The sequence below is a fragment of the Cherax quadricarinatus genome, chromosome 19 (assembly GCF_038502225.1).
Source record: "Cherax quadricarinatus isolate ZL_2023a chromosome 19, ASM3850222v1, whole genome shotgun sequence".
NCBI lineage: Eukaryota > Metazoa > Arthropoda > Malacostraca > Decapoda > Parastacidae > Cherax > Cherax quadricarinatus.
In genome coordinates, this window is record NC_091310.1 from 6,555,238 (window position 1) to 6,580,460 (window position 25,223).

Here is a 25,223-nt window from a genome sequence, read left to right on the forward strand (position 1 = left end):
TGCAGTGTATATATGTTCCAGCATGTGTATAATAGCATCATTAGTATTTTTATTAGGCCTGAATCCAAATTGGCAGGGGTTGAGTATGTTTTCGGAGATAAGGTAGGAGTAGATTCGTTTATGAATTAATTTTTCGAAGATTTTTGAGAGAGGGTGTAACTTGGATATTGGCCTATAGTTATTCAACTCTGTTTGGTCTCCTCCTTTGTGGATCGGGGTGACCCTTGCTATTTTGAGTACTGTAGGGAAGATGGAGGATTCAATGGATTTGTTAAAGAGTGTTGCAATGATTGGTGATAGCACTTGTGACACTTTTTTTGTATATAAAGGGTGGTAAGGTATTTAAATCTCCTGCCTTGTTTTTTAGTGCGTTGATAATAAGGGAGACTTCGTATGGGTTAGTTGGAGCTAGGAACAGTGTGTTCGGGTAGTTGCCGGTGAGGTAGTCATTTGGTGGGGTATCTGAGCTTGGGATTTTATTGGCAAGGTTTTGGCCTATAGTGGAGAAGAAATCATTGAGTCTGTTTTCTGTTTCTGTTGGTGGGAGTTGGGGTTCATCTGATTTTGCTAATTTTATTTCGCTATTTCGTGATATCCTTTTTGTTCCCAGAATTTCTGAGAGGGTTTTCCAGGTCTTTTTTATATCACCTCGTAAGTTGGATAATCTGTTCTCATAATACAATTTTTTTGCCCTTCTTATCAGGCTGGTTAGGACTGACGAGTAACGTTTTGTTTGGTCTCTGGTTATGTGACCCATTCTGTACTGTTTTTCATATTGGTGTTTTGTATTTATGGATTTGAGAATGCAGGGTGTTAGCCAGGGACTGTTCAGTCTCTTAGCTGTCATCTGTTTAGTTTTTTTAGGGCAGTGCTTGTTATAGAGGTATTGGGTCTTTCTTATAAAATTATTAATACATTCGTCAATATCTGTATAGATTTCTAGCTCAGTGTGCCAGTCAATGTTTGCTACTGCTGTCGTGAAGTTATTAATGGCTGCCTCATTGTGAAGTCTGAAGGTGACTTTAGTAGTGTCTTGGGGTAGTTTACCAAGAGTTGTTATGAGGAAAGTAGGGTAGTGGTCTGTGGTATTATCTGTAATTATGCCTGATTTTAAAGGGGATATGGTGTTGGTCCAGATGTGGTCAAGTAGGGAAACACTAGTCTCTAACTCTTGTAGGTTTTGTTACTGTTGGTAGCAACATACAGTTACTCATTGTGTTTGTGAATTCAGTAACGTGTGGGTCCTGGTCTTGCAGGAGATTTATATTGAAGTCACCTGAGAGTAGTAAGTGTTCTTTGTTCATGCGTGCATCAGTTATCATACTTCCTAGGTTTTGACTAAATTGGCTAATGTTTGACTGTGGAACTCTGTAGATGTTTATCAATGTGAGAGGTTTTTGTAGGTATTTGGATTTGAATTTGGCTATTATATATTCCCCATGTTCATCCCTTGTGCAAGTATTAGTGATACATTCTAGTTGGTCTGAGTAGTATATGGCTGTGCCACCCCCTTGTTGGTCTGGCCTACAGTTGTGTATGGCTGTGTAACCAGGAATGGCATAGACATCTGTACTATCAGGCTTTAGCCAGGTTTCAGTTAGTGTAATGATGGACATATTGGCATGTAAGGAATTTAGTAATGCTATGAGGTCATCGTAATGCTTGCTTAAAGATCTGATATTGTAGTTAAAGATAGTTATGTTGTTGTTGGCACTGAGAAGTGCCTTTGATTGTTCTGCAGTGTAGTAATTACAGTAACTGTTTGATTCATTTAAGTCATTAAATAAGAGGTTGGTATCAGGATCAATGCTTGTAATCATAAGATTTGTAGTGAATCTATAGTTAGAATTAAGTATAAAACAAAGTAAATAGTCTTAAGCTAAAAAATAGCACCTGAATTATTTAACAAATGTAAAATAATGAGCTTAGTTTTTTTTTTTTTTTTTTTTAAGCTAAAATAAAGAAGACAATATAAAAGGGACTAATACAAATAAAGTGATGATCAAATAATGGAGCTTGGGAATATGATAGTAGGTAGTACTATAAAGGTAATTCTTTAAAGTTAGAATTATAGTATAAAATTATAATATAAAAGGGACTAATATAAGTTGTGGTGAACAATAAAGTGGTAATCAAATAAATGAGCTTTGGAATATAATGGCAAAATTGTGAACTTATTCTACTTTAGCACCTGAGAATAGCACCTTGATTATTTTAACAATTGTGAATATATAAACTAGGGTAGTTATATAAAGCTAAAATAAAGGAGAAAATATATAAGGGACTAAAATTAAGTAATGGTAAACAAAGTTAAATGGACAGATGGTCACTATGAAATAATATTGGTTTAGGAGTAAGATCTGATTTGTAATATTAAATAAATTGAGCAGTTTATTGCACAATAAAAAGTAAAAAAAAATGAGGTAGTTGGTACTAGCTAGCAAAAGATAGTTTTGGTACTTGCAAAAGAGTAATTGGAATATACACTAATTGCATACACAATGAAAAGTGACTAAAAAACAAGTAGTGATAAACAAAATTAAATGGACAGGTAAGAATAATGAATATTATTAATTTGGAGTAAGATTTGACTTGTAATTTAAAATTATGAGCAATTAATAGCAGTAAGAAAGAAGTATAGAGTATTGGAGGTAGTTGGCATTAGCTAGTGATGAAAAATAATAAAAATAATAATGCACAATATAATAGTAACGTACACTATATGCACCACACGTATATATGTATTAAGGGCACTTATCTAATCTGTTACAGAAATGTCAGCTTTTCTAAGGAAGGTAGAGAAATAATGTTCGTTTGAGATGGTATATTGTTGTCCTGTTGATGTTTTCCTTACTACTATTTTCCCATCTCGCGTGAAACACTGATGTATTTTGTTTTCCTGTTTAAGTTTTCTCAGCCTGAACAGAAGGTTTTGACGTTTTTTTGTTAGACACTCATGTGCACTCCATTTTTTCATTGTAATTGCTGATTTAATTAGGTCCTTTCTTTTATCGTATGAATGAAGTCTGATCATTATACTGTGTTTACTTCCTGGTTTTCCTAGCAAACGTGTTTCTTTGATTTCATTGTTTTGCACGATGACTTGTACGTGGTTCTGTATTATCCTGATAGCAGTTTCTTTGCACTGTGCTTGTGTTATGTCACTAGGAATGTGTGGACTGTTTATTATAACTGCATCAGACAACTTATCTTGTTCAGTTTTGTCGTCTTGGAAATCAAGGTATTCGTTTAGTCGAGTGTGCATGTTCTGATTCCAGTCCTTGATTGCTTCTTCAACCTTCATATTTATTGTTGTTATTTGCTCAGTGTGACTGGCTATAGCTGCTTTTAGAGTATTTTCTGTGTCAACACTTCCCGATGTAATCTTCTCTTCAAGGTTTTGGATCTTGTTCTCGAGGTTGGTTATCTTGGATTCTCGTTGCTCGAGTGTTGCTTTGATATCTTTGATTTCATTTTCTAGAGCAACGATGTAGTCCTTGATATTGTCAGGAATAATCATACCTGAGTTATCATGGGTGAATCCTTTGAAGGGAGTGGAGTTGGAGGGGGAGTCAGCCATGTTTGTTGTTGTTGTTGTTGTTGTTCCCTGGGTGGCGGTGGTGAGGGGGGTTGATGATACACCGGCGTCCTGCTGGGTAGACAAGTTGAGTTCTAGGGTCCTTGCTGTTATTCTATTATTACTGGTGTTGTTTCTTCTGCGATATCCTTTCATAGTATCACTGAAGTAGATACTGTGTAGCAATGGAGGAGAAGGCTTGTTTTCTCAGAGCTTGGGTTAAGTGGTTGTCTGGCAGCGGAGGCAGTGTTTGGGTTAGCAGGGCTGTCTTCCTTAGATCTTCTAATTTTGTCAAGATTTGGGTTACATTCTTAGTATTCTTGGGTCATGTTGTGGTCTACGTGGGTTCATGTAGTTGAACTTTCACTTAGGCCATCACAAGTTTTGATGAGCGATGTTTTTTTGAGAAAGAAGAGCTGGTAGGATACCGTTGCTGCCGCTGCAGCACTACTACTATAAAATATAAAATAACATATAAAATAACATTTTTACTTACCTTTATTGAAGATTGGTGATGGCATCTGGAAGATAGGGAGGAGGAGAGAGTGAGTTGGGGTTAGTGTTTGGAAGGAGAATCCCCCTCTATGAGGACTTCAGGTATCAAAGCCCTCTCTGGGGTTACTTCCCTTCTCTGTCTTTCAATGCCACTAGGGCCAGCTTGAGAGTCACTGGACCCCTGTCTCACAAAATAACTGTCTACAGTCCTCTGTTTCTGGTGCCTCTTTAAGATTTCCCTAAAATGGGACATGGTTCTGTCACTGAACTTGTTGCAAAGATGGCTTGTTTCAGCTTGCTCAGGGTGGTACTTCTCCACAAACATTTGGACATCATTACACTTGGCGCAAATATTGTTTTTCCCATACATCCTGACAAGCTCAACAAGTCGCACACCACTCTCATACTTCTGTATTATTTCCTTCTTTACATCGATGGTGTGTTTCTCATTTTCTTTACTATTAACATAACGATTCAAACTCTTAATACAATCAAAATATATCTTAGATAATCAGCCCCTATTATATAACCCCTACAAAAAAAAATAAAAATCATGATTTATTATTAATAATCTTATAAAGCATATAGCCAACAAACCAATTTGAATCAACCTTCAATTCATCACAAATCTTATCAAAACCAAATTAAATACTAAAAACTTTAACATACTAAAATACCAAATCTTCTAAAATAATCGTTACCATGTGAACGAACAATAGAAACCAATAAAGATAGACCCAAGGCCCCTTCACACGCAACCATAACTAAAGAAAACATTACAAACACACCTTCCAAACCAACCCTAGCCATGTAAACTCTCATAACCCCAAACACATTTAATATAATAAATTCCAATCTTAATAAAACATTTAATAAATGCTTATGATTCGAAATAAATGCTCAGAACCCACAAAAAACTATAACTAACAACCTAAGACCTTCGATTCCTAATATCATCATATACCTATATTTTCCTTAAATTACTTTAACCCTCACCTTCACAAAACTTATGACTTCACCTTTACGTAAATCCCATCCATTATTTAAACTCGCTAATTCCGCATTTGTAGACATACCAATTCCTTGCAACATTTCAATTTTTTGGAATTTTGGGTCTCTTTTAGGATTATGCCTAGTAGCTCAAATCGCAACTGGATTATTTTTATCCATTCATTTTACTTCACATATCGACCTGGCCTTTTCGAACGTAGCACACATCTGTCGTGATGTGAATTACAGATGGCTATTTCGAACTATTCACGCAAATAGGGCCTCCTTTTTCTTTATCTGCATTTATTCTCATATCGGAAGATATGAGAATAAATGCTAGTGGTACCACAGGGGTACCACTAGCAAGTTTCTTTGGGCCAATGGTGGCTTATTTCACAGTCCCACAAGCACTAAACACAATGAATTAATCGTAAAATATTTGAATGAGACTGCAGGTTAGTGTTCACTCAAACATCAACAAAGCCAGACTGGCTCAGGGCGCCTGCATGGGTACGTGGACAGAGCGGGTTGGCAGACAGGTCTGGTACCCGGCGGTTCAAAAATAGGGGCGAGTTCAATAAAAGGACAAAGTTGGTTCAAAACAAGTGGTCGATTTTCGAAGAGTTCGATAAGCGATACATTTGAAATTTGAGGTTCCACTGTATCTAATAATGTATGTTCAAACATACTGCTTCATAACCTATATCAGTATAGAGTAAGAATTAGTATTAGTCTGCCCGAAATACCTAGGCATGCTAGTGGCCTTCTTTGTAATTAATACGTATCTTATAACATGTAAACCACACATTGTAAGCTTTATAAGGAAATAAAGATATTGATTTTGATTTTATTTGATTTGATAAATTACTAAAAACAAAGAAAAGAAAAACTTTATAAAATTGGGATGTTTGAATGTGCGTGGATGTAGTGCGGATGATAAGAAAGAGATTATTGCTAGTGTTATGAATGAAAAGTTGGATGTCCTAGCCCTAAGTGACACAAAGCTGAAGGGAGTAGGGGAGTTTCAGTGGGGAGAAATAAATGGGATTAAGTCAGAAGTATCTGAGAGAGTAAGAGCTAAGGAAGGGGTAGCAATATTGTTGAAGGATCAGTTATGGAGAGAGAAGAAGGAATATAAATGTATAAATTCAAGGATTATGTGGATTAAAATAAGGGTTGCATGTGAAAAGTGGGTCATAATAAGTGTGTATGCACCTGGAGAAGAGAGAGTAGAGGAGAGACAGATTTTGGGAGATGTTAAGTGAGTGTGTAGGAACTTTTGAGTCAAGTGAGAAAGTAATTGTGGTAGGGGACCTAAATGCTAAAGTAGGAGAAGCATGTAGAGAGGGTGAGGTAGGTAAGTTTGGGGTGCCAGGTGTAAATGATAATGCGGAGCATTTGACTGAACTTTGTATAGAAAAGGTTTGGTTATAGGTAACACATATTTTAAGAAAAAGAGGATAAATAAGTTTACAAGATATGATGAAGGCCAAAATGACAGTAGTTTGTTGAACTATGTATTGGTAGATAAAAGACTGTTGGGCAGACTTCAGGATGTACATGTTTACAGAGGGGTCACAAATATATCAGATCATTTTCTAGTTGTAGCTACAGTGAGAGCAAAAGGAAGATGGGATACAAGGAGAATGGAAACAGCAATTAAGAGAGAAGTGAAGATTTATAAACTAAAGAAGGAAGCAGTTAGGGTAAGATATAACAACTGATGGAGGACAGATGGGCTAGTGAGAGTATAGGCAATGGGGTAAGTTTAAGAATATAGTGTTAGAGTGTTCAGCAGAAGTTTGTGGTTATAGGAAAGTGGGTGTGGGAAGGAAGAAGAGCGACTGGTGGTAAGAGAGAAAAAGTTAGCATATGAGAGGTTTTTAGAAAGTAGAAGTGATGCAAGGAGGGAGGAGTAGATGGAGAGAAAAAGAAAGGTTAAGATAGTGGTGAAGCAATGTAAACAGAGAACAAATGAGAGAGTGGGTGAGATGTTATCAACAAATTTTGTTGAAAATAAGAAAAAGTTTAGGAGTGAGATTAATAAGCTGAGAAAGCCTAAGGAAAGAATGGATCTGTCAGTAAAAAATAGGGAAGAAGAGTTATTAAATGGAGAGTTAGAGGTATCGGGAAGATGGAGGGAATATTTTGAGGAACTGTTAAATGTTGATGAAGATAGGGAAGCTGTTATTTTGTGTACAGGGCAACGAAGAATAACATCTTACAGGAGTGAGGAGGAACCAGTTTTGAGTGTAGGGGAGGCGTGTGGGGCAGTGAGTAGAATGAAAGGGGATTAAGCAGCTGGGATTGATGGGATAAAGATAGAAATGTTAAAGGCAAGTGGGGATATAGTTTTGGAGCAGTTAGTGTTTTTATTTAGTAAATATATGGAAGTGAGTAAGGTACCTAGGGATTGGCAGAGAGCATGAATATACGTACCTACCATCCGACTTACGACCGAGCTTGGTTCCGACCAACCAGTCGTAAGTCAAAATGGACGTAAGTCAAACTTTACTACTGAATATCAACATCACATTTTTGTAATGACTTTATTTTATTGTTTTATTTTGGTATTTCATTTTTAACTTTACTTTATATGCTGTTAGTACTGTATTTTATACTGTAAGGTTTAGGATAAACACTGTGTACAACACAAACAGTTGTTTATTTCCCAGAAATTTGGCATAGAAAACATGGTCGTAAGTCAAGTGGTCGTTTGCTGGGCAGGTCGTAAGTCGGATGGTAGGTGTAGTTCCTTTGCATAAAGGCAAAGGGGATACCTTTGATATTTATTTATTTATTATTAATTTGGACATGATACATAGATGTACAAAGAAATACTGTGGGAAATACTTGGGAGTTGACGTGTCGGCGAATGGATTTATGAAGGATGAGGTTAATCATAGAATTGATGACGGAAAAAAGGTGAGTGGTGCGTTGAGGTATATGTGGAGACAAAAATGTTATCTATGGAGGCAAAGAAGGGAATGTATGAAAGTATAGTAGTACCAACACTCTTATATAGGAGTGAACCCTGGGTTGTGAATGCAGCAGCGAGGAGGTGGTTGGAGGCAGTGGAGATGTCCTGTCTAAGGGAAATGTGTGGTGTAAATATTATGCAGAAAATTCGGAGTGTGGAAATTAGGAGAAGGTGTGGAGTTAATAAAAGTATTATTCAGAGGGCTGAAGATGGGTTGTTGAGGTGGTTTGGTCATTTAGAGAGAATGGATCAAAGTAGAATGACATGAAGAGCATTTAAATCTGTAGGAGAAGGAAGGCGGGGTAGGGGTCATCCTCAAAAAGGTTGGAAGGGGTAAGGGAGGTTTTGTGGGCGAGGGGCTTGGACTTCCAGCAGGCATGCGCGAGCATGTTTGATAGGAGTGAATGGAGATGAATGGTATTTGGGACCTGACGATCTGTTGGAGTGTGAGAAGGGTAATATTTAGTGAAGGGATTCAGGGAAACCGGTTATTTTTATATAGCCAGACTTGAGTCCTGGAAATGGGAAGTACAATGCCTGCACTCTAAAGGAGGGGTTTGGGATATTGGCAGTTTGGAGGGATATGTTCTGTATCTTTATACATATATGCTTCTAAGCTGTTGTGTTCTGAGCACCTCTGCAAAAACAGTGATTATGTGTGAGTGAGGTGAAAGTGTTGAATGATGATGAAAGTATTTTCTTTTTGGGGATTTTCTTTCTTTTTGGGTCACCCTGCCTCGGTGGGAGATGGCAGACTTGTTAAAATAAAAAAAGTGTAACATGCCAAAAGCCCCTTGTATGCAGAGCATTATGGGCAGGCTTAAAATTAACTTAAGATTAACTAAGCAATGATATATTCAGTGGTAAAAATTATAGTAAACAAATAACAATTAAGCACAAATGAGTATTTCAAAGACAGGTCATATGGTCATTTGCGGAGTTGCTGTGCATTCAACAGAATGAAGTATTCTGTTAGGTAATGTATTTAAAAAAAAAAGTTTGATAGGGTCACAGGTTAAACATTTATGAGATACAATTATTCAGTAATCATTTAGTTGTGGGTGAGTAAATGATTTTTAAGAAGAGACTTGAATTTATAAACAGACAGTGTTTCTTTTATATTCACAGGTAATGAATTCCAGATTTTTGGGCCTTTTATGTGCATTGAGTTTTTGCACAGTATGAGATGGACACGAGGAACATCAAAGAGTGATCTGTGCCTTGTGTTATGGCCATGTGTTCTGTTGAGGTTGGTAAGGAGATGTTTGAGTGGAGGGTTTATATCCGAGTTAAGTGTTCTACGTATGTAGTAGGTAAAATAATAAATATGGATGTTTTGTACGGTGAGTAGGTTTAGGGTTTTGAATATTGGTGGAGTGTGCTGCCTATAGTGGGAATTTGTTATCATTCTGACTGCAGCCTTTTGTTGAAAGTTAAGACACATGTGCAACATCTGGATATCTTTATTGTAGACGTTTCGCCATCCAGTGGCTTTATCAATCCAGATTCTAGGACATAATTGGAAGACACTAGAACACTGAGGGACTGATTACCTCATCTTTTGTATATAGTTCTACTGTCTTCCAATTATGTCCAAGAATCTGTATTGATAAAACCACTGGATGGCGAAACGTCTACAATAAAGATATCCAGATGTTGCACGTGTGTCTTAACTTTCATATTGTCGGTATTTTATACCTTTCTTGCACAGCCTTTTGTTGGGTAATTAATACTCTGAGATGGTTTATTGCTGTTGAGCCCCATGCACAAATTCCAAAGATTTTAGAGAGAGGGTGTAAGTTGGATATTGGCCTATAGTTATTCAAGTCTGTTTGGTCTCCTCCTTTATGGATCGGGGTGACCCTCGCTATTTTGAGAACTGTAGGGAAGGTAGAGGATTCGTTGGATTTGTTAGAGAGTGTTGCAATGACTGGTGACAGCACTTGTGACACTTTTCTGTATATAAAGTGTGGTAAGGTATTTAAATCTCCTGTCTTGTTTTTTAGTATGTTGATAATAAGGGAGACTTCTGTTGGGTTAGTCGGAGCCAGGAACAGTGTGTTCGGGTAGTTGCCAGTGAGGTAGTCATTGGGTGGGGTATTTGAGATTGGGATTTTATTGGCAAGTTTTTTTTCCTATGGTGGAGAAGAAATCATTGAGTCTGTTTGCTGTTTCTGTTGGTGGGAGTTGGGATTCATCTGGTTTTGTTAGTTCAAATGCACTATTTCGTGATATCTTTTTTGTTCCTAGAATTTATGATAGGGTTTTCCAGGTCTTTTTTATATCACCTTTTAAGTTGGATAATCTGTTCTCATAATACAATTTTTTAGCCCTTCTTATCAGGCTGGTTAGGATTGACGAGTAACGTTTTATTTGGTCTCTGGTTATGTGACCCATTCTGTACTGTTTTTCATACAGGTGCTTTGTATTTATGGATTTGAGGATGCTGGGTGTTAGCCAGGGACTGTTCAGCCTCTTAGCTGTCATCTGTTTAGTATACAGTAGACTGTCATTTAACACAGCAGTTACATACCTGAAAATGGTGTGTTAGGTAAAACTGCGTTAGATGAACTGAAGAACGTATGGGAAAAATAGGGCTATGTTCCTGGGAGCCCCAAAAAAAGCCAAACAACTTTTTTTTTAGGTCTCCACATCTGACAAAAATAAAAGTGAATAAGAAACTGTAGTTTATTGTTGTGATGTATTGTTTTTACTGGTTAAGACTACAAATATAACAGAAATAATAGTATTTCTTACCTTAACCCTTTGCTGTTTCGATCGTATATATACATCTTACAAGCCACCGTGTTTGATGTACAGGTCTCGAGACTCGACTCAATCCCGGCCGGGGGTATGGTTTATGTACAGGTCTCCCTCAACATTCGCATTTTCAACTTTCGCGGGCTTCACACGTTCACGAATTCCCAACCACCAAATTCCCAGCCTCCAAATTCCCAGCCTCCAAATTCCCAGCCGCCAAATCATATTTAAGTCTCCCACCACCTGCGAGTCCCTACTACCCTCCCTCCGACCCCCGCAACTGGCAGCCAGCCCTCCCACCAGTGTGGTGAGTGAGTGTTTTGTTTGTTCATTATTTGCTATTAAACTACAGTATAAATAATGTAAACCCATTCATGACTGCATATTGGAATGGCTATTTGGACAGGTATTGGACGGTGACATCATGTGTTTACTCTTGAATACAGCAAAGAATCAAACATTTCTGCTACTGCTAATAATAACATAACCTACATAAATCTCATCACATCCTCCACAGGGTATAGTGTAAACTCCTGCATTGACTGGTTCATGGTGCTTTGATTTTGTCCTGGTTAGATCCTTTATTGAAGTGCTAGAAACGATGGCGACTCTGGTGTTAGCTTGTGGAATGTACATACATTCACCAAACCTTCACTGAGTTACATTTTCCTTCCTTTTTCATCAAAGACTGCAAGAAAAGAGCTCTTCAGATCATTAATTCTCCACGCACCAACACCACTCCCAACAAAGTTATAATTCTTCCCAACAGCCAGGTTGCACTGAACGTTTCTAAGTACTTTCACAAGCTAACACCAGAGTCGTCATCGTTTCTAGCACTTCAATAAAGGATCTAACCAGGACAAAATCAAAGCACCACGAACCAGTCAATGCAGGGGTTTACACTGTACCCTGTGGAGGCTGTGACAAGATTTATGTAGGTGAAACAGCAAGAAACCTCGACACCCGCCTCAATGAGCACATTTACGCATGTAGGAACGATAACTTGAACAATGCCTGTGTACAACACCGAAATTCCACCAATCATCTCATGAAATTCAGGGACGCCCAATTAGTGATCCAAGAAACTAATTTCCGCAGACGCAAGTGCCTCGAATCAGCACTGATCGCTGTTTCAAATACAATTAAACAAAACAACGGCAGCTTCACCATCTCTGAAGCCTTAGCGAGAATCCTCCTGAAAACAGTAAACCCTGCCATCACATAGTCTCTCCTGTTATACAGCACATTACAGAGAGTGAACACTGAAACAGGCCTTCTCTATCCAGTCTATATTTGTCCAACCTATTTTTATGTTGCCCAAGTAATAGCCTTTATATCCTTTTACTCATGTACGAATTAATTGCTCTACCATATTGTATTACTACTATTACTACTACTACTACCACCACTAGTGAACATTGAAATGGTACCTCACTAGTATTGCCCCTCACTCTGAGCCTTTATATACCCTCTGTGTCCATATACTGTTTGTATCGGCTTGACAAAGCTCCTGGAGAGTGAAACGTTGCCACAATAAAATGTCACATTAGTTGCACTTGTGTCCTTTTACTTTACATGCTTAGGTTAGCCCATTCAAACCCCTGCACAGAAACCCTCCAAACTTTCCTCAGCACTGGTGAACATTCTTCTAGATGGATCGAAAAAACGGAACCGACCTCTGCATGAACCAGCTACATGATCTATGTCAAGTTAGGCAACAGAGGCACTTCCCTGCTCCATGGGATATTACCCCATTCCAAACTGCCATTCCTCCATTTCACCCCAAAACTTTTCTTAAATCACAACCAAAGCTTTGTCTTGGAGACAAACAGGATGCCTTAAGCTGTACTGATAACTTAGTCACACAGAACACTCTTTCACAAATTATTTACATTGATGGTTCTGTTCACCAATCCACTGGTGCAGCTGGTAGTGCTGCTGTTGTCATACAGAGTGATGGCTCTCATAAAGAAATTAGAGCATGCATCAATAACCAGGCCTCTACACTTTAAACAGAACTGTTTGTCATACTCCTTGCACTCAAATGTGTCCATGTATCTAAGGTTGACACTTTAATTGTAACTGATTCTCTGTCATCCATAAATGCTCTCAACTCATTAAGTATAAATTGTGGCATGCTTGTGTCAGAAGCCAGACATAGGTATGGTAAGATTGTAGACAGTGGAGTCAGAGTGCACATGCTGTGGATTCCATCTCACATTGGTCTTCAGATGCATGATAGAACTGATGAATTGGCTAAGCTGTATGCTGTCAAAGAAGGAGTAGATTACAATCTTGGGTTGTCAGTTAGCAGTTTGAGAACAATTATACAAAAAGAACTTCAACATGGACTTCGAGAGACTGACACAAGTCAGTCCATCTATACACAATGCAGGAGGAGCCACATGTCTATGGTGCATCCAAGATAAGCAGACTCTTGGATGTCACTACTGCCTGGCTCCAGCAGGGTTACAAGTATCTTTGGCAGGTTAAATCACCACCACCAGATGTAGACCAAACAAAATGTAAACTTTGCCAGATGGACTACTGTCACACCATGTGTCATTATGTACTGGAGTGCGATAAAATTAATGAATTTAGAGACAACTCACGTTCAAGAAATGGCTAAGTATTTTATCCACAGTGGTATATTACAGGCCATTCTGGAGAAATACACTGACTTTGCTAGGTGTAAATAGAGCACTATCACGTGTGTGTGTGTGTACACTCATCTAATTGTGGTTGCAGGGGTCGAGACTCAGCTCCTGGCCCTGCCTCTTCACTGAGTGCTACTAGGTCCTCTCTCTCCCTGCTCCATGAGCTTTAACATGTATCTGTGTGTGTGTGTGTGTTTGTACGCTCATGTGCATGTGTCTGTGCGTGCGCCCTCGTGTGTGTATGTGTGTGCGCATGCTCGTGTGTGCATGTACTCGTGTGGGTGTATGACCCACTTAATATATGTATTTATAACACATTACAATTGTGACCGGGTGTGGATGTGTCAGCAGCTCATTACTTTGTAATTTGTTCATGATTGTAACCATGTATAGGAGTGAGGATGATTCATTACCTTTGTAACTTGCCATGATTGTGACCAGATCTACCTGGAGTTCATTACCTTTGCAACTTGTTCAGCTATCATAACTTTGGGGTCGAGTCCCTGGACCCATTATGTACCTCTGTAATCTTTTGACTACTGCCCACAGGATGGATATGGGGTGCATAATAAAGACATTAAACTAAAAATATCAGCCAGTGAGATAATGTCCAATTCCTTCAGCATTTCTTTGTAACTCATCTTCTTTGTAACTCATTCCTTCATCATTTCTTTGTAACTCAAACTGTAGTGTCTCTCTGAAATTTTCTATCTGGTTCAGAGTTTTTTTCAATTGCCTACACCATAAGATGGATGTACATTCTAAACTTGATTGAATGGATTGTGAAGGACCTTTCTAGTATGGGCCAACAGGCCTGCTGCAGTGTTCCTCCTCCTTACGTTCTTCTTATGAATGCATGTTATGAACATTTTTGGGGGGATTCTCTTGTATTCTATAACTAAAGAATAATTTAAAGCTGGCCAGTGTTATAAAGTAGTTTAGAACAATTTCATCTTCCAGTGACAATCATTTGTCAAACAGTAGCTTCTTTATGTGGACTGTGTATTTACTCTCTCATGTATAACATGGTACTTATCAACCTTAATTTTCATGATCTATATATTACTCCATTTGCTCAATCTATCCAGGTCTTTCTGCAGGGATAAGTAAATTTTTATAATTACTGTGGACCCCAGGATATTGTAGTCATCGGATTTTGTAATATTTGGTAAACGTAACGCTCTTTCATCAAAATATTGGCTCGGTGATCGTCATTTAGCTCTGTAACAATTGTTCATCCCAAACGTGTACAAGTGGCTCCACAAACCATTCCACATCATTCACAGTCAGTCTGGCATTGTTTATCAGCGAGTGACCATCACCCCAAGCGTTCATGCAATACATTTTGTAATATTCCATTCTTTTTAGTTCCTAGTGCCAGCCAGCCCTTTGGTAAAGGGCTGAGAGAGAGGGGAGAATGTGCCTTCTTCAGTGATTCTGCAATATGTAAGATACTAAAGCAGCAGGAGTAGATAAAGGCTATAGCGCCAGCAAGCGATAAAGTGTAGCAACAACAGTGTGGCAAGTAAGTTAAGTGATTAATTGATAGAAAAAGGACAGCATGAAACTGACTCCTCCAATGTTGTTGGAGGTATATAGGGAGACTGACAACATTTCCGCCTCTGCTGCCACCATCACCACCACTATGTAAGGCTTATCTTTCAGTGGCCCTTATACACCCAACAACAAACAACACAGCACAATTCGCCACATATGTAATGAGACATTTTATTCATTCTAGAGTATCATGTTATTATTTTTTTTTTTTTTAACAAGTCGGCCGTCTCCCACTGAGACAGGGTGACCCAAAAAAGAAAGAAAATCCCCAAAAAGAAAATGCTTTCATCATCATTCAACACTTTCACCACACTCACACATAATCACTGTTTTTGCAGAGGTGCTCAGAATACAACAGTTTAGAAGCATATACGTATAAAGATACACAACATATCCCTCCAAACTGCCAATATCCCAAACTCCTCCTTTAAAGTGCAGGCATTGTACTTCCCATTTCCAGGACTCAAGTCCGACTATATGAAAATAACCGGTTTCCCTGAATCCCTTCACTAAATATTACCCTGCTTACACTCCAACAGATCGTCAGGTCCCAAGTACCATTCGTCTCCATTCACTCCTATCTAACATGCTTACGCACGCTTGCTGGAAGTCCAAGCCCCTTGCCCACAAAACCTCCTTTACCCCCTCTCTCCAACCCTTTCAAGGATGACCCCTACCTCGCCTTCCTTCCCCTATAGATTTATATGCTTTCCATGTCATTCTACTTTGATCCATTCTCTCTAAATGACCAAACCACCTCAACAACCCCTCTTCTGTCCTCTGACTAATACTTTTATTAACTCCACACCTTTTCCTAATTTCCACACTCCGAATTTTCTGCATAATATTTACACCACACATTGCCCTTAGACAGGACATCTCCACTGCCTCCAACCGTCTCCTCGCTGCTGCATTTACCACCCAAGCTTCACACCCATATAAGAGTGTTGGTACTACTATACTTTCATACATTCCCTTCTTTGCCTCCATAGATAACGTTTTTTGACTCCACATATACCTCAATGTACCACTCACCTTTTTTCCCTCATCAATTCTATGATTAACCTCATCCTTCATAAATCCATCCGCCGACACATCAACTCCCAAGTATCTGAAAACATTCACTTCTTCCATACTCCTCCTCCCCAATTTGATATCCAATTTTTCTTTACTAAATCATTTGATACCCTCATCACCTTACTCTTTTCTATGTTCACTTTCAACTTTCTACCTTTACACACATTCCCAAACTCATCCACTAACCTTTGCAATTTTTCTTTAGAATCTCCCATAAGCACAGTATCATCAGCAAAAAGTAACTGTGTTAATTCCCATTTTGAATTTGATTCCCCATAATTTAGTTCCACCCCTCTCCCGAACACCCTAGCATTTACTTCTTTTACAACCCCATCTAAAAATATATTAAACAACCATGGTGACATTACACATCCCTGTCTAAGACCTACTTTTACCAGGAAGTAGTCTCCCTCTCTTCTACACACCCTAACCTGAGCCTCACTATCCTCATAAAAACTCTTTACAGCATTTAGTAACTTACCTATTCCATATACTTGCAACATCTGCCACATTGCTCCCCTATCCACTCTATCATATGCCTTTTCTAAATCCATAAATGCAATAAAAACTTCCCTACCTTTATCTAAATACTGTTCACATATATGCTTCAATGTAAACACTTGATCTACACATCCCCTACCCACTCTGAAGCCTCCTTGCTCATCCGCAATCCTACATTCTGTCTTACCTCTAATTCTTTTAATTATAACCCTACCGTACACTTTTCCTGGTATACTCAATAAACTTATTCCTCTATAATTTTTACAATCTCTTTTGTCCCCTTTCCCTTTATATAAAGGGACTATACATGCTCTCCGCCAATCCCTAGGTACCTTCCCCTCTTTCATACATTTATTAAACAAAAGTACCAACCACTCCAACACTATATCCCCCCCTGCTTTTAACATTTCTGTCATGATCCCATCAGTTCCAGCTGCTTTACCCCCTTTCATTCTACATAATGCCTCACGTACCTCCCCCACACTTACATTCTGCTCTTCTTCACTCCTAAAAGATGGTATACCTCCCTGACCAGTGCATGAAATTACCGCCTCCCTTTCTTCCTCAACATTTAAAAGTTCCTCAAAATATTCTCGCCATCTACCTAATACCTCCCTCTCCCCATCTACTAACTCCCCTACTCTGTTTTTAACTGACAAATCCATACTTTCCCTAGGCTTTCTTAACTTGTTTAACTCACTCCAAAATTTTATGTTATTAATATTGTTTATGTCATATTAGATGAATTCTGCTAGATAAATAAGCTATAGAGTTGATATTAGTGTCATATTGAAGGACTAGTCCAGACTCCAAATGCACTCCCCTGCTGCAACCACAATTCCTAACATACGCTAGAAACAGACCTCTCTGGAACACTTTTTTGAGTGACAGAGGTCCAGTGACTCTCAAGCTGGTCCTAGTGGTATTAAAAAACAAAGAAGGGAAGTAACCCCAGAAAAGGAATTGGTACCTGATGTCTTTATGGAAGGGGATTCCCCTTAAAAATAGTAATTTCTCCATCCTCTCCCCTCCTCTTGTTTTATTTTTCATGTCTCATTGTTTCCTGTGTAGGTAAATGTATATTTCATGTAAAAAAAATATTTTTTTTAATACTTTTGGGTGTCTGGAATGGATTAACTGGGTTTACATTATTTCTTATGGGGAAAATGAATTCGGGAATTATCAAATTCGGCTTTAGTCACACTCTCTGGAACGGATTAATTATGATAACCGGGGGTCCATTGTACCTTGTTAATCCTACATAGAGTCTTTGCCTCATAAATAAGCATTTTTTCACATTAACATGGTTGAAAAATTGCAGTATATTTTCTTTGAACATGAAGTACAGTGGACCCCCGCATACCGTTGGCCTTACATAACGCTAAATCCGCATACCGCTACATTTTATCGCCAAGATTTTGCCTCGCATACCGCTAAAAAACCCGCTCAATGCTGTTCGTCTGAGACGCGTCTATGTGCGGCCTGAGCCACGCTCACATGTTCCGCCGGTGGCATTGTTTACCAGCCAGCCTCCGCGGTAACATCCAAGCATACAATCGGAACATTTCGTATTATTACAGTGTTTTTGGTGATTTTATCTGCAAAATAAGTGACCATGGCCCCCAAGAAAGCTTCTAGTGCCAACCCTACAGCAATAAGGGTGAGAATTACTATAGAGATGAAGAAAAAGATCATTGATAAGAATGAAAGTGGAGTGCGTGTCTCCGAGCTGGCCAGGTTGTATAATAAACCCCAATCAACCATCGCTACTATTGGTGGTACAGCTGCTGCTGCTGCTGTACCACCGTCAGCTGCTGCTGCTGCTGCACTGTCAGCTGCAGCTGCTGCTGTAGCACCGTCAGCTGCTGCTGCTGCTGTAGTACTGTCTGCTGCTGCTGTAGCATCGTCTGCTGCTGCTGTAGCACTGTCAGCTGCTGCTGCTGTTGTACCACCGTCAGCTGCTGCTGCTGCTGCTGTAGTACTGTCTGCTGCTGCTGTAGTACCATCTGGTGCTGCTGTAGTACCGTCTGCTGCTGCTGTAGCATCGTCTGCTGCTGCTGTAGCACTGTCAGCTGCTGCTGCTGTTGTACCACCATCAGCTGCTGCTGCTGCTGCTGTAGTACTGTCTGCTGCTGCTGTAGCATCGTCTGCTGCTGCTGTAGCACTGTCAGCTGCTGCTGTAGCATCGTCTGCTGCTGCTGTAGCACTGTCAGCTGCTGCTGCTGTTGTACCACCGTCAGCTGCTGCTGCTGCTGCTGTAGTACCGTCTGCTGCTGCTGTAGTACCGTCTGCTGCTGCTGTAGTACCGTCTGCTGCTGCTGTAGCATCGTCTGCTGCTGCTGTAGCACTGTCAGCTGCTGCTGCTGTTGTACCACCATCAGCTGCTGCTGCTGTAGTACCGTCTGCTGCTGCTGTAGCATCGTCTGCTGCTGCTGTAGCACTGTCAGCTGCTGCTGCTGCTGTACCACCGTCAGCTGCTGCTGCTGCAGTAGTACCGTCTGCTGCTGCTGTAGCATCGTCTGCTGCTGCTGTAGCATCGTCTGCTGCTGCTGTAGCACTGTCAGCTGCTGCTGTAGCACTGTCAGCTGCTGCTGCTGTAGCACAGTTGTTGGTGTGGCTTATTGAGAATACCAAGAAACAATTAACCCCAGAGGGTTAGCCACCCAGGATAACCCAAAAAAGTCAGTGTCATCGAAGACTGTCTAACTTATTTCCATTGGGGTCCTTAAACTTGTCTCCCAGGATGCAACCCACACCAGTCGACTAACACCCAGGTGAACAGGGAAAAATGCCTGGAACTAGTGCTCATATTGGTGAATTTAAAGCCAGCAAAGGTTGGTTTGAGAGATTTAAGAATCGTAGTGGCATACACAGTGTGATAAGGCCTGTTCTGGAAGAAAATGCCAAACAGGACCTACAGTACTCAGGAGGAAAAGGCACTCCCAGGACACAGTGTCTCATCAGTCATTGCTGCATCTTCAATAAAGTGTCATTTATTCTTCATTTAGTAGAGTAGTACATGCACAATATATATTGTGCATGTACTACTCTACTACTGTGCATGTATCCTTCTCTTTGTGTGTAGGAAAATGTATATTTCACGTGGTAAAATTTTTTTTTCATACTTTTGGGTGTCTTGCACGGATTAATTTGATTTCCATTATTTCTTACGGGGAAAATTCATTCGCATAACGATAATTTCGCATAACAATGAGCCCTCTTGCATGGATTAATATCGCTATGCGGGGGTCCACTGTATTTACCATTTAAACCAGAGTAAGTGTAGAATATATGGCACACTACAGGTTCACTGCCCCCTGTCTCATGGAGACTCCACAGTGAGCTCACCAGTGGAAGTAGGTCATGCCTATACATCAGACAAGTTCTGTAGAAGTCCCTGCATCAAGATCCCATGATGATGCAGAGATTTCTTTAAAACTTGTCTAACCTATAGGCACAACCTACTTCCACTAGAAATTTTGTTCACTTGTGACTCTGCCTACCACTGCTCTACCTCATGTCATCAGTATATAAGCCACTTTTATCAAGATTGATGGACCAAACACATTGACTCCAAGCTGAGGGACTGATTACCTCAAACTCCCCACCTTTCAACTTTCTCTGTATTGGACTGAAGAAGCCACTGGCTGGTCATTTAAAGGGTTAATTAATAATAATTTGAACAATGCACCAATTTTCATAAAAATAACCTGTACATTACTCATGGGTCTACTGTAAATATATATTAATGGCAATTATCTTGCATTTCTGCAGTGAAGAGTTTTTACGAGGATAGTGAGGCTCAAGTTAGAGTATGTAGGAAAGAGGGAGATTATTTCCCAGCAAAAATAGGCCTTAGACAAGGATGTATGAAGTCACCATGGTTGTTTAATATATTTATTGATGGGGATGTAAGAGAAGTAAATGCGAGGGTCTTGGCAAGAGGCATGGAGTTAAAAGATAAAGAATCACACATAAAGTGGGAGTTGTCACAATTGCTCTTTGCTGATGACACTGTGCTCTTGGGAGATTCTGAAGAGAAGTTGCAGAGGTTGGTGGATGAATTTGGTAATGTATGCAAAAGAAGAAAATTAAAAGTGAATACAGGAAAGAGTAAGGTTATGAGGATAACAAAAAGATTAGGTGATGAAAGATTGGATATCAGATTGGAGGGAGAGAGTATGGAGGAGGTGAATATATTCAGATATTTGGGAGTGGACGTGTCAGTGGATGGGTCTATGAAAGATGAGGTGAATCATAGAATTGATGAGGGGAAAAGGATGAGCAGTGCACTTAGGAGTATGTGGAGACAAAGAACTTTGTCCTTGGAGGCAAAGAGGGGAATGTATGAGAGCATAGTTTTACCAACGCTCTTATATGGGTATGAAGCATGGGTGATGAATGTTGCAGCGAGGAGAAAGCTGGAGGCAGTGGAGATGTAATGCCTGAGGGCAATGTGTGGTGTGAATATAATGCAGAGAATTCGTAGTTTGGAAGTTAGGAGGAGGTGCGGGATTACCAAAACTGTTGTCCAGAGGGCTGAGGAAGGGTTGTTGAGGTGGTTCGGACATGTAGAGAGAATGGAGCGAAACAGAATGACTTCAAGAGTGTATCAGTCTGTAGTGGAAGGAAGGCGGGGTAGGGGTCGGCCTAGGAAAGGTTGGAGGGAGGGGGTAAAGGAGGTTTTGTGTGCGAGGGGCTTGGACTTCCAGCAGGCATGTGTGAGCGTGTTTGATAGAAGTGAATGGAGACAAATGGTTTTTAATACTTGATGTGCTGTTGGAGTGTGAGCAAAGTAACATTTATGAAGGGGTTCAGGGAAACCGGCATGCCGGACTTGAGTCCTGGAGATGGGAAGTACAGTGTCTGCACTCTGAAGGAGGGATGTTAATGTTGCAGTTTAAAAACTGTAGTGTAAAGCACCCTTCTGGCAAGACAGTGATGGAGTGAATGATGGTAAAAGTTTTTCTTTTTCGGGCCACCCTGCCTTGGTGGGTATTGGCCAGTGTGATAATAAAAAAAAAAAAAAATTCTGCAAATTCTTCAAAATGTTCAATATTGCAATAGTGTCATTCAAAGGATTCTGTAGCAGACTTCTAAGATTATAAATCTGCAAGAAAAAACTGAATTTTACTGAGAAAAAAGCAACTCACATTTTCTTTCCAAAAGTGTTTGAAAAAAGCAGTGAAGATGTAGTGACCTCTGAATGTGATGATCCTCCATGACCACCAGCATCACTCATACCATGGTCACCACACACCACCACCAAATACCTCTGTCCCTGAGAACACACGTGAGAAAATCACTCAACAATACTCTAATACAAGCAGTACACGCACATTTATGCTAAGAACTATAATTGTCATGTTTTTATATGACAATTTACAGCAACAATCATTTGTTCAAATACAAAATGGGAATTGACACAGTTACTTTTTTGCTGATGATACTGTGTTTTGGGAGATTCTAAAAAAAAGTTGCAAAAGTTAATGGATGAATTTGGGAGGGTGTGTAAAGGTAGAAAGTTCAAAGTGAACATAGATAAGATTAAGGTGATGAGGGTATCAAGCAAATTAGATAAAGAAAAATTGGATATCACATTGGAGGGAGGGAATGTGGAAGAAGTGAATGTGTTCAGATATTTGGGAGTTGACTTGTCAGCAGATGGGTTTATGAAAGATGAGGCAAACCATAGAACTGATGAATGAAAAAAGGTGAGTGGTGTGTTGAGGTATCTGTGGAAACAAAAAACGTTATCCATGGAGGCAAAGAAGGGAATGTATAAGAGTATAGTGGTGCCAACACTCTTATATAGGTGTGAAGCATGGGTTGTAAATGCTGCAGCGAGGAGGAGGCTGGAGGCAGTGGAGATGTCGTATCTAAGGGCAATGTGTGGTGTAAATATTATGCAGAGAATTTGTAGTGTGAAAATTAGGACATGTGGAGTTACTAAAAGTATTAGTCAGAGGGCTGAAAAGGGGATGTTGAAGTGGTTTGGTCATTTAGAGAGGATGGAACAAAATAAAACGATGTGGAGAATGTATAAATCTGTAGGGGAAGGAAGGAAAAGCTGGAGGGAGGGGGTAAAGGAGGTTTTGTGGGCAAGGGGCTTGACCTCCAGCAAACGTGTGTGAGTGCATTAGATAGGAATTTAGAGAAACCAGTTAGCCAGACTTGAGTCCTGGAGGTGGGAAGTACAATGCCTGCACTTTAAAGGAGGGGTTTGGGATATTGGCCGTTTGGAGTGACATCTAAACTGTTGTATGTGAGTGCCTCTGCAGAGACAGTGATTATGTTTGTAATACAGTGGACCCCCGGTTAACGATATTTTTTCACTCCAGAAGTATGTTCAGGTGCCAGTACTGACCGAATTTGTTCCCATAAGGAATATTGTGAAGTAGATTAGTCCATTTCAGACCCCCAAACATACACGTACAAACGCACTTACATAAATACACTTACATAATTGGTCGTATTCGGAGGTGATCGTTATGCGGGGGTCCACTGTATATTAAAAATTAAAAATCAAAACTAAAATTCTTTATTTCTCTTGTTAATATTACAATGTGGGGTTTACATATTATAAGATATTATTACATATTATAAAACACTTATTACAAAGAAGGCCACTAGTATGCCCAGCTATGCCTAAGCATTTTGGGCAGACTAATACTCGTTCATACTCTATATTGGCACAGGATATGGATCATACTGGTATTAAGGTTAGGTAATTGTAGCGATTAACTAGATTTACAAAATTGCGGTAGTTCAAAATATTTAAGAACTTAACAATTAGTTTATCTATTAATGGAAAGGGTCTTGTTTTGGCATGATACAGTTTCCATATTGGAGTAGCTTAGGCAAACTTGTGACTAGCTTAAGAATTATGAAGCAACAGCTGCATTCAGAATTTTATGTTTACAGTCATGTGTAGATTAAGGGGAGTCACAGATATCAATAAGTGTATTTTGTTTTGGATATGTGCAAGATAAGGTAGGGCTCCTACATTGAAATGTCTAGTCAAACTTATGACTAGCTTAAGAATTACGATGCAATAGCTGTACTCAGAATTTTATGTTTACAGTCATGTGTAAATTAGGGGGAGTCACAGATATCAATAAATGTATTGTGCATTGGATATGTGCAAGATAAAGTAGTTCTCATGTGGTTAGCTACCGGTGGGGTGTGTAAGGCAGATGAGATGTTTTTTAATGGTGGTTGTGTCTGCAGTTCTAGACTTTTCAGGCAGGGAGTTCCAGATTTTAGGCCCTTTTATGTACAGTGAATTTTTGTATAGATTTAGCCGGACACGGGGAATGTCAAAGAGATGCTCGTGTCTGGTATTATGTCTATGAGTCCTGTAGTTCAGGGTTAATATTGGAATTTATGGTTCTGTAGATGTAGATTGCAGAGTAGTAAGTGTGGATGTTCTGAACAGTGAGTAAGTTTAGGTCTTTCAAGAGTGAGGTGGTGTGTTGCCTAGCATTGGATTGCATGATAATTCTTACCATGGCTGTTTGTTGGGTTATTATTGGCTTTAAGTGGGCAATTGCTGTTGATCTCCAGGCACAAATGGCATATGTGAGGTATTGATAGATGAGTGAATAGTATAGTGTGAGTAGGGCTGATTGTGATCCATAGTAACATATCTTAGAGAGGATCCCAACAGTTTTGGATACATTTTTGTTATGTGTTGGATATGGGTGCTGAATTTCAGGTTGCTGTCAAGGTGTAGGCCTAGGAATTTGCCCTCGTTATATTTAGCAATAAGAGTGTTGTTGATCTTAATGTTTAACTGTGCATCACCTGCTCTGTTACCAAACGTAATATAGAGGGTTTTAGTTTTATCAGTGTTAAGTGTAAGTTTATTGGCTGTCATCCATGTAGATATTTTTAGTAGTTCCTTGTTAACAATGGTGTTGAGGGTGGCAAGATTTGGGTGGGAGATGACATAAATCACGTCATCAGCAAAGAGAATTGGTTTCAGGTGTTGCGATACGTTGGGAAGATCACTGATTATAAGAGGAAGAGTATGGGACCAAGGACACTTCCCTGTGGCACTCCAGTAACAAGTGGTCATGTTGAGGAGGTTGTGTCTTTAATGGTGATATACTGTTACCTATTAGTAAGGTAGGATTGGAAATATGCAAGTGTATGGCCTCTTATACCATAGTAGTCAAGTTTGTGGAGTAGGATGCCATGGTTTACTGTGTTGAAAGCTTTCCTTAGGTCAATAAAAAGCCCTAATGGATATTCCTTATTTTCCAGTGCTGTATAAAGCAGGTCTATCATTTTTACAATTGCATTGTTAGTGCTCTTATTTTTTTCTGAAGCCAAATGATGGTGAAAGTATTGAATGATGATGAAAGTTTTTTCCTTTTGTTTTGGGCTTTTCTTTCTTTTTTGGGTCACCCTGCCTTGGTGGGAAATGGTTGATGTATTATAGCTGAAGCAAGACTATAAAGAGCAACAAAAAGGGGAAAATAAAATACTACAAAAGAGTTTTATACAAATGTTACTCAAAAGAGGAGCACTGTACCAGCAAAACTTTGGAAAAAGTAACTGCTCTGGAAGGAAAAGGTGTTACCTTTGTCAGAATCAAAAATCAAATCAAAATCAAAACTTTATT

General features: G+C 39.4%; 1 protein-coding gene across 1 annotated transcript in view; it reads right to left on the bottom strand.

Annotated features, from left to right (window-relative positions):
- Positions 1–25,223, bottom strand: part of PIG-G (phosphatidylinositol glycan anchor biosynthesis class G) — a gene marked incomplete at its 3' end in the record, with an annotated part of 258,420 nt that overhangs the window by 18,261 nt on the left and 214,936 nt on the right. The window contains 1 exon segment of the mRNA XM_070086539.1: positions 21,748–21,875. Coding sequence (XP_069942640.1) covers positions 21,748–21,875 — 128 coding nt within the window.